The 10,824-nt window shown below is 44.3% G+C and overlaps 1 protein-coding gene across 1 annotated transcript in view; it reads right to left on the bottom strand.

Annotated features, from left to right (window-relative positions):
* Positions 1–209: 209 nt before the first annotated feature.
* ITGA9 (integrin subunit alpha 9) overlaps positions 210–10,824 on the bottom strand; it is a 325,611-nt gene continuing 314,996 nt past the window's right edge. Inside the window, exon 28 of the mRNA XM_063113934.1 lies at positions 210–2,994. Coding sequence (XP_062970004.1) covers positions 2,896–2,994 — 99 coding nt within the window. The 3' untranslated portion in view covers positions 210–2,895. The remainder of the gene's footprint in view (positions 2,995–10,824) is intronic.

The following is a 10,824-nucleotide window of genomic DNA, read 5'->3' as shown; positions in this document are numbered from 1 at the left end:
AGTTCTGGAAGTGCAGATAACGTGGGTGCCTGCCATGCAATTAATCACTCTTAAAGCTTTTAAAGTCACTCTGCCAGTCACACTGTGCACATCTGAATTTTAGAAAAACAAAAACAAAAACCTTAACAAAGTCTGAAATATAGAACATTCCTCTATAAAGCATTGTGCCATTATCCCCCCCACCCCCACCCCCCGGCCATGTGCTGAAAAATCAGAAGACACTCCAGAAGGTTCATTTTGATAGTACTGGCTCTGTATCCTACTTTTGGCCATTCTTTGTTTCAGAAAATATTCTCCATTGTTTGTATTATTACTCTATATATCAAAACAAAACATCAACTAACACTTTGCATACTTGCAACATTACTAAAATGACACTCACTTTCTGCCTTTTGTCTGCTAAAGGCCCCAAATGACAATTCTTCGTAGCACCTCTGAATTTCGGGAAGTTTGAACCAGATATATGTATCACTAGGTATATCTTTCACAGGTAACCCAGGCATAACTGCATTCACCTGGCCATAATGCCTTACCCCCAAATAAAAGTCATAAATAAGCTTTCAAAAACCACTACGCTAGCACTACGGGCAGTACACAGTACATGGATCATTTTGATGACCTACTAAACCTCTGCATGGTCCCAGATGTTCCCAGGAGTGCTGCTAACCTCCTTGCCTTTGTTTTCTTTGTCTGATCCTGCCCTTTAGCTACCTCTGTGCCTCCATCCCACAGTTAGAAGCAACATCCCTGACTTCTAGGATCAACTTAGTTCATGCCATTGACACATTGGCTTTTGCTGTCTATTCCTAGGTTCACCCGGAAGGGAAGCATGACATTATCTTTCTGCAGCAGAGTCAACTGCATAACAATAAGAAACCAAAAGACACACACTATGCCAGGTTCACACTTGTCTAGCACCCTTGTAATTTTGCCAAAAGTTTAGGTATGTTTGCAAGTATTAGCCATGTATATGTGTAGAAAACTTGTCTCCCCTGAAGTTGGGTCCTGTGTCTTTTCAAAATGTTCACAGACTCCCAACATGTCAGCCTCTAGTAAACAAGGCCCATAAGAAATATCCCTGGTCTTTTATATTGTTTCATTCCCATCTGATGCCCTCTGTATGAAGCTGGGGCTTCAGCAGGTTGTAGTAAACCATTAAGACTCTTTGACTCTGCTCTTAGCCCATGTTTTCTGTTTTAGCAGAAGGTTATCTGGCAGTGGGAACAGCAGCCACAGCTGTTAACTGTTATTGCTTGCTGTGGGCCAGGTGCAGTGCTGAGCATGCTATATCCATCATCTCCTTGCCCTTTTAGAAAATCACACTGCACTCAAAACTGGGCAGCACTGTGCATCCGACAAGAAATACTGTCAAATAGAGAGCTTGGGTATGGAAGGACAAAACTGGCACTCACACATGCGCGGGGGGGGGGGGGTATGACATCAGACCCTTGAGCACCACCACATTTGCATCATTTCTGTGGGTCTCCCCAGGTGGCACTGTACCTGCGGCTCTCCCTTAGAGGATTGCCCCTGAGCTACTGGAGCCATTTTTCCAGCAGGAACTAATAGCAGAAAGTTTACATCTGCCCTGGGTAGGGGAATATGAAAGCTCACCTCCCTTGCCTCAGGCTGGGACAACTCTGAGGCCTTGCTTACCCTCCAGAGCTCCCCTGATCAGGCTGAAGCCTCCCTTTGCCTGGCTTCCTCCCCGTCCCTGTCCTGCTTTCCCTACTCCTTACCATGATCCCTTGGGAACACTTCCCCCAGTCCCTTACCATGATCCCCTGGGAACACTTCCTTAATGTTACTTGCACATAAATCCTTGTTTCAGGATCTGCTTCTTGGGAACTCCACCTAAGACACTTTTTTTTAAAAAAAGGTCAGGTTGAATGGTCATCTCTGGGAAGAAATCTGCAGTTACCACTCGCTGGGACAGCAAGAGCAGTAGAGGAAATGGAGACCTCAGAACTAAAATTACCAGGAAAAGGCAACACCTCACAGCATTCAGACACAAGTCTTTGCTTGGGGGGCACTGATTTAGTCCTTGTGGTGGGCAAACTCTGAGGCATGACGTCTGGAATGAGATGCCATTCTGAAGTTGACCAGATTCCATCAATCCAAGTAGAAGGAGGGTGAGATATCTGCCGTATAAAGGTGATGTAGAGCAGACTTGTTGCACGGAATCAGGTTTTCCATCCAAGTTCCTGCTGGGAATCTTCCAATGAAAGGTACATATGAAAAAACACAGTTCTTTAGCACATGGCTCCAAACTTGACTGCAGGCAATAAAGATGTGAAATGTCTTAGGGGTCTTGCCACATCTAGTTTGTACGCAGCAGGCCAGCGTGGTGGATTCATTACATGAGGTTTCTTCAGCTTATTTTATCTGCAAGTCTTTTTAAACAGCAAGTTCCAAAGTACAATAAGATTTTTATCCATTAAAAATTTGTATGCATGTACATGTATTGCCAAGATTTCAGGCCGGATATCAGTGCTTGAGTGAATTATATAACTATTTAATAGAAATAATAAAACATCGATACAAATATAAAGACATAATCAGTATAAAAGGCTTATATTTATAAAAATACTTTTAGGTAACAGTTTTCCCCTGAGGGTTGACCACGCATGTTGCATCCATAAATATTGCTCGGCTCTGTAGCTCGCTTTCCAAAGTTCAGAGTTCATCTTTCAAAGGAAGTGGTGGTGGCTCCGGTCACGTGACCTGGTGGCAGTGGCTGCCTCAGGCTGGCACCTGGGCTGGACAGAATGAGGACAAGAACAGCATCAGTGGGGCCTCCGAAAAATCTGGAGAAGATTTTTTCTTCCAAATATGGAAGATACAAAGATCAAGGACGACAGGCTAGTGATTGGGTCATGGGACTGGAAGAGCAGGTCACTGGTTTTTCTGGACCCAGTCCCAACTGTCTTCGTTCTCTTTCCGGTTCTTCTCAGCTTCAATAATTTCTTTGTACCTTCGGCGAAAGAAGCCCATCTGAAAGGTAGAAAGAGGAGAAGCCAGGTTAGAAATACTGAAGAATCAGCTATTTTGACTCGATGGTAGCCTGGCCTACGACTGGGCGTGACCCACACTCACAGGGCTGGGAAGGCTGGAGACCTCCTCAGATTAGACTGTTCTTGGAAAACACACTGGCAAGAAAAGCATGTGGAGCCATTTTTCAAAATGCATGGACTTCCTGCAGGCTCTTATGGCAAGTTGTTCATTCCTTGTAAAATGCTTCTGATGGAGTGTTTCCCAAACTGTGTTCTGGGGAACACTAGTTACTGAGAGTAATTCAAAGGGTTTGGGAGTTTAAAAAAAAAAAAGTTTTGCGGTCAAATAAGTTTGGGAAATGCTGCATTCTTACTTTTAGAGATTTGTAATGTACAGTTGAACAGTAAAGGATCTAATAACTACAGCAGGGGAGAAACCCAAGAGCTTGACATTGCCCAAGCTTATTTGGGTTTTGATAAACCTATTAATATCCTGAGAGATATTGGCCATCTGTGGAACAATTTGATAAATACTGCTCTCACTTGATAGGCTTAGAAAGTGTCTGCAGGTCTGCATTCTATCTTGCTGTCACCTAGTTCTTTCTCTCAAACTTGTGAAATTCATGCTGTCTGTGTACCTCAGTCAGCAGCATGTACTCACCTAGGACCGGCATTTCATCCTGATCCAGGACAGCAGTTTCCTTAGTTTAGTTCTTTTTTTTTTCTTCTTTTTTTTTCTTAGTTTAGTTCTGAAAAGACCCTTCCCTCTGATACTGCACATATGATGCTTCACATACAATAAATTGAATTTCTAGTTTTTCTCACACAGGCATCACAGGAACTACTACCAAACATTTAAGCAACTTTTTGTAGCCCAAAGCTTACCTTTTTCTCCCATGCTCAGGGAGACCTGGCATCTCCTGTCGTTTGCTCACCAGCATTAGTGGCCTCTGTTTCTGAGGTCAGACTTCCCTCCCTGCATCCTTCCATGCATCAAACATGACTGACGGTAGTGTATGTACAAATACCCCAGCTCCCTCTCTCCTTGGGTGGGATAACTCTGAAGTGCATGTTCCACCAGTTTCCTAGTGGAGCTTGCCCGCAGTAGAAACCAGCTTGATAACACACCTTTGTTGGCTTCCTTCCCCTTCCTGTCTCACTTCCCTGCTCCCCAACAGTGTTTCCTGAAAGTACCTCCTAAATCAAATACTTGATTCGAATCCTAATTTCGATCCCCTTGAATAGGGGAATTCAAACAGTGGTATATACCTGCTGCCGGCAGGCCTGCTGCACTGTAGGTTTCTGGTAGCACAATATCATTAGCTTATAATTCCCAGTCAGATTTGAAAACCCTCAATACTAGCAACCTCTGCAGTGTGCTGCCAACAGTGAATGCACATATGAAACATGCCCTAAACAAACCATAAAGCAAACCCAGCTCTCACAGGTGCACCTGGCAACTTTGACAACTTTGTTGTCCAATATTCGTCCTCCTGCTTCTTCACTACGAGCCGAGTCTCCTGGGAAACTTCCACAGTCACTATGATGGTCATGAGCTCCCCCAGGGACGGGAGAGCAGGTGGAGATCAGGAATTGTCTTGTGGAACCATCTTCTTACCCCCCAAGAGGAGGCTTATTGGCCTAGCCAAAGATGACCCCTGTCAGGACAGCTGCCAGCTGTCTCCACCCATACTGTCAAGGACTCCCGAACCTTCACTTTGAGTGGAGTCTGTAACAAGGTGGTGCAGTTTGCATGGCTGGGAAGCAACAGAAGCTTTTTTAGAACTGGCATTGCTCTTGTATTCTCAGCTTCAATCTTCAAGGCCAGTTTTGTAAATAAACATTGAGTTCCTGGTGTTTTCAGCCCTGGAGCTTTCTTCCCAGCATAAGACCACATTAGTCAGGACCCCACATCTTGACACCCCCACATACTCTTTTCTCTCCTCAGACTTCTGGCATCTTTTCCCTTCTGCAAGGGATGTGGAAAGGGGGCTTGGCTTGAATGTTCTGGATAATTAGTAAAATTCCTTGTCATCACCCCATGGCACACCCACAGAAGGCCAGAAAAGTGACCAAGACTTAGTAGAAATGTGTAACTAAGAAGCTACTGATTAACACATCATTCTTTAGAGATAAAGATGTGGCTGGCCATGTGCATCTCCTGGGCTGAGGAGAACACAGGCATGAAACCACGGCCAGATATAAGTGGGAAATAAGATTCTTTGGCTGCTGATGGTGTAACGTTTCAGTAATCTCAGCTGGTTCAGTTTTAATTCCAGATAAGTAACATATCCCTACTGTGACACTATCCAAGCAGAATTTTAATAGTCTGCTTCCTTATTGTCTTCTGCATTTGTCTTAGGACTCCTTGAAGGCAGGATTTGTGCTTTTTATCCCCAGCAATTAGCATCTCACCTGTACTTGGTACCAGTGATAAATCACAAAAATGCCCACAATCCTTCATGTCCCCCTGCATCCATGCCCATGTGACTTTACAGCTATTCCCCTCACGAGGTGGAGTCTATATCTTCCCAGCCTGGAATCTCCACTGAGACATGATTTGACAATTGGATGCAAGGGACCTGACACTACTCTGTTCCCCACTTAGGTCCCAAGTGGCCTTCTGATTATTTTCTTAGAACCCTGCCCTGCCTCCATACAAACAGGTTCGTCTAGCCTTCTGAAAGATGACCACCAGCTCCAGCCCTCACAGACCAGCCAACGGCCATCTGCCTGCAGATGCACATGTGAGTCCAGCTGAGACCGAAGAAACTGCCCAGTTGAACTCAGTGCAAACTGCCAACCCACAGAATTGTTAGCTACATAGATGGTTGTTTGCTTTTAAGCCACGGAAGACTGAGGTGGTTTGTTGTGGAACATAAGTTAACTAGTACAGAACTCAATATTTTCTTTTGCTGACTCACTGAATGAATCAGAGGGGCAGCTGACAGAATTGTCAACATAAACAGCATCAATGTGCCTTGTCCTGCTGAACCAGGCTTTTCTTGTCCATCTCTAAGAAGGACAACCGTCGACTCCCTTTCTCATAGCTATGCTCGTGTAAGGATTTGATATAGGGAATGTGCAAACAATCTAGAAAGGACTTAGAGTACTTGAACTAACTCTCACACATGGCTCTCGTGTGTTCATGTTTCAAGTATGTCATCCTTGTTACCAACAAAGTGAAGGCACTGTCATCTGCAGGCATCCAGAAGCAAGCTCTCTGTCAGTGAAATACTGTCAGCAATTGGCCTGAAAATCACCACCCTTCCCAACCCCTGATGGCAGTGACTATAGCGCTGCTTTCAGAAAAAGCTTTGTAAACTCTATGCCCCAACCCAAAACTGCAGGGTCTCAAATCCTATTCCCAACACAACCTGTGTGTAATCTCCTGCATGGGAGGTTGTTCTGCTACTGATGTATGTCCTTCTTCTTTGAAGTACAAAGACGACTACTTAAAACATAATGCACTTTAATGGTTAGGGAATACTGGGTACAGTAGTGCAGGCTGTGCACTGCATCTAAGGGTGTGGGGGGTGCCACTCACATCACGGATCATAGCTGTATAAATTTATTACAATTATCTTCCAATAGATGGCAGTAGAGTGTCTCGTACTAACAAAATCAGATTATCTGAATTTTCTGACAGATGGAAGTAAAGGTCTTAAGGAAGGGGCACTGTTGACTAGTTTGTGCAAAGGTGCCATAAGATCTAGTGGAGGCACTGTCAAACTAATACTGTTTCTTATATGATCAAACTAGTTCTATCTCAGAAAAGGAGAATATCACCCTTATGCTTTTGTTTAGAGTCTGTTTTGGCTTTTGATACAGAGCCCATGGACAGAGAGCATTGATCCCCCAAACAACTGTCATACGAGGCCTGCCCAATGCCAGAAGGGACTACTCAGAAGAGATGCATGGAAGAGATGTGGCATAATGAGCCCAGAGTCCTGATTAGGGCTATAGCTCCAACTAACTACCCCCTGGGCCACAGGGAAGGTCATTTTCTGGCTCTGAGCCCCAGTGCCTTGGTCTCTGCCCAAGAGATTGATGGCATTCTCAGACCTCTTCCAGCCCTGACACATAATGACAGTTTTGCTGCTGTTGTTGTTGGTTCCCAGAGCAAACTCAGGATTGTAGGTTGTGGGCCACATAACTGTGTACCCAAGACTCACATTAAGGGGGAACAAGATACAGAGTTCTTGTCCAGTGTCAATTTCTCTCAAAGATTTTTGGAAATTTTTTTGAAAATTGAATTTTAGATGTTTAAAATATTTTAATTTTTGAAAGACATAAGTAAAACATAGTTTAATAATATTTTAAATGATTATGAGGCCTGTTAGATCACAAAACACACGCAGTTATGTTCATTCATTTAACTTTTACAGTCTTTTGAATTATGGGATTTTAATCTCAATTTTGCCAAAGAGGAAAGCAGGTAAGCCTTGAAGGAGATGGATAATTTGCTCTCTATCAGATATAAGGGTCAGAGTTAGGGCCTTACTATGTAAGTCTAGGACTCTTAACTCATGTAACATAGTGATTGTCTGAGAATCTCATTAAGAATGAGAAAATACAAATTCTCTTTTTTAAAAAAAGTCAAAATGAACAACTCATGAGAACAAGTCACCTAAAGTAACTTGCAAGAACCAGAGACAGCATGGTAGTCTCTAAGTCCCCAGTAGGCATAACATTGTTTTCAACAGGTCTCAATAAATATAGATGAATAAAGGAAGAACAGATCTTCCTAGATAAACTTTTCTAATAGAATGTCAATTAAGAATGGGGAAGTGAAAACTAAACTGAGGAAGGTTTTGCCACCCCCTTGCGTCATATTAAACTAAAGGAAAAGACTCTGAATGTGATCATCTAACAAGGAGTTTTCTTACCTAAGAGACACATGCTATAGGAGATCCAGAAGACCCTTCGACCTGCCATATTACCTCCTGGCTGCTGAACCGCTACTCCTACCTATCGACCCTACCCTCGGGCAGGTAGCACACCCAAGTAAAGTACTTGACAAAGGAACTGAGTTCACCCCTTAGTGCTGTTTGAGCAGGCAGTTTGCTCCCTCCCTTTCCTTTAGCTATCTTCATATCATAAAAATACTCAAACTGCTTGTGGACATTTAGCCTAAACTATGATAGTTCACAAGGGTCATAATCAAGAGAGTTCACTCATAAGCTCTGAGAGCCTAATTATTGAAAAAGATGCATAAATTAGACACTAGGTTCACAGGTAGAAAAAACTATTACAAGTAGATGGAGAATCAGGAACATGTTGTAAAGTTTAGTTTAAAAACAAATCTCCCCTAGCTTTACTGAGGCATGATTGACAAAGAAAAATTATATATATTTAAGGTGTACAATGTGATGTTTAGATATATGTACATGTTGTAAAATGATTTGCTACAATCAAACTAATGAACATACCCGCCACCTCACGTAGTTACCATTTTTGTGTGTGTGGTGAGAACATTTGAAATCTACTCTCAGCAAATTTCAAGTATCTGGATTTTCAGTTTTTATATTAAAATACAAATTATAAAGCAGAAAGAATTATAAAATTTATAACGATTAAGACAAATCAAGATGTCAAATTCTCTCCTGCCGGCTTCCTCAGAGTACACGCCTGCTTTGTTAGCGCTCCTGGGGACGTTGGGGAAACCTTTGAGAAGCGCTGGGCAAATCTGATTTTGCTGCCAGCTGAGCCCACACTGCAGGTGCTGGGAAATGATTAATGAGGAGTTTAAGCTGGGACCTCGGCAGCCCCACATTCACTTCCAATCCAATGGAGTCAACGCTTCCCTGTACTTTTTCTGGAGACTTCTAGGGCTTGTTTTGCCTCTTGAGGGACAAGAGGCTCTGTTTATAACTGTTCTGTCTCTAGCAGAAGAAACACTCCAGAAACCCTAGAGGAGGAGACTCAAGCCAAGCTTTGCTTGGCTGGAGGCTGAGGGAGCAGTGTACTTTCTGGTTTTGCATCTGAGTGGTCCTGAGGGGGGGCTGCTGTCCCAAAGAGCAGCTCCCTGAACCCTCCTGAAAGGCTTATACAGTTTTCTGGTATAACCTTGTATCTATCAAAAAACTTCCAGCAAACTCCTAGAGAAACAGCAGATTCCTCCTGCATAGCCCTGATGAAGTGGGTGCTGTGTATGGCCTAAGAGGAGATGAGACCTGACTGAATTCTGGGGTACCCAGCCCTGTGGCACTAGACTCTTCCTCCCCAGCTCACTGCAGGGGGAGAGGGATGGGCTAGGCAAGTCCATGGCATCTGGCTTCTTTGGGGATCACTGCTCCTTTCCCCCTGGCCTTTGGGTTGCTTCCAGAGCTGCTATTCCAAGGTCCATGGACACGCTCCTTCTCTGGACTAACTCAGGGCCTCGTGTTTATGGGTCTTTTCAGTTACTTGTCTATTTACATAGCATGTCTCTGTCTCGAGATGTCAACAGTGCAACATCGCCTAATATTTACTTCCAAATATAAGCCCTCACTGAATGTCTTTGGCACATGTTTTTAATTGAGGCAGTGTGAAGGGTGTGTGTGTGTGTGTGTGTGAGCACATGCACATGTGTGCTTATGCACGTGTGTCTGTGTGTTTTCTTTTTCTTTCGAGAAGCAAGGATGGGTTTCAGAGCCTGATCTGGAGGGAAGCTGATAACCCCAATGACCGTTGGAGGGGCTGCCAAACCTTACACATTCTCTGAGCCATTGCACAGATTTATTTTTCTAAGTGTTTCAGCTTGAGGTCAGATGTAATGCTCTCAAATAAAAACCATGAGCCCAAAGCCAGGCCTAAAGCAGCAGGCTATTGGAACGGCCCCAGCTGACAGAGAGTTCCAGCAGCCCTCTTCTGAGGGGCAGCAAACATGTCTGCAGCCTATCTCCTGGACAGTTGAGGAAGCAGCCCCGGCTTTGGAGGAAGAAACCAGCCACAGGACTGGCACAGCGATGGTACCTACATTTGCTCCAAGCTATCTCAGCCTGCAGAAGGGTCAAACAGGAGAGAGAGGAAAAGAGGTAGATGGTCCCTGGCTGGAAGCAGTGGAGGACCATGCAGAGTTTTTCTCTTTTGCTGAGACTTGGCCTTGTGGTTTTGCAAACTGCAAACAAATAGGGACAGAAGGATGGAAGGGGGAGGAGAGCAGGGAGAAAGGGAAAGCTTGGAGCCCTAAATGAGGAAAGGGGGGTATCTTTCTTTTAAAGGAACCCCCCACCCTCAGCATCTTTGCTCTCTTTCCATAGACTCAGGCTTGCTTAAGGGTTGAAGACATTTCTTAAAGGTACAATTCACATACAAAGTTGTTATCCCTACTGTACCTCAACAATTAAACCTTCTCCTCGTAAGCGGCCTTTATGACTGTCTTGAAGAGGCACCAGGCCCAGGCATCTTCAAACCCAGTCAGGAGCTGAAGGAAAGGAGCAAGGACTCATTTGGATTTCACCCCCTTAAAAGAGTATCATGTTTCAAAGTTTTCTTCCTGCATGGTGGTTTGGCAGGCTACTGTAATCCTTGCACATAAAGTTTAAATTATGGCTCCCAGTGTCTGCTAACATCTCGGCTTTGGGAAAGCTGATTAGGATCCATTTCAGTATGTGAAGAAGGGTCTGGTTAGCTTGGGGCCCTCATTGTGGGTTTTGTGTCAGAGCCAGGACCTGCTGCCGCCAAGCATCATGAGAGAGTGCCTGAGATGCCAGTGGATGGGCCTCTGGCAGGTCCCTGGAGAGCTGCAGAGAGTCAGAGGCAGAGGAGGCTGGACTGGCTGAGGTCTGGGCAGGGAGCCTGGGGTTCAGCTCTGGAAAAGGCATTTGCTAACACTATGAGGGGTTTC

This window comes from Cynocephalus volans, chromosome 11 (assembly GCF_027409185.1).
Source record: "Cynocephalus volans isolate mCynVol1 chromosome 11, mCynVol1.pri, whole genome shotgun sequence".
NCBI classification, from domain to species: Eukaryota; Metazoa; Chordata; class Mammalia; order Dermoptera; family Cynocephalidae; genus Cynocephalus; species Cynocephalus volans.
Note: the sequence above shows the minus strand (reverse complement) of the source record. Positions and strands in the feature narration are given on the sequence as shown.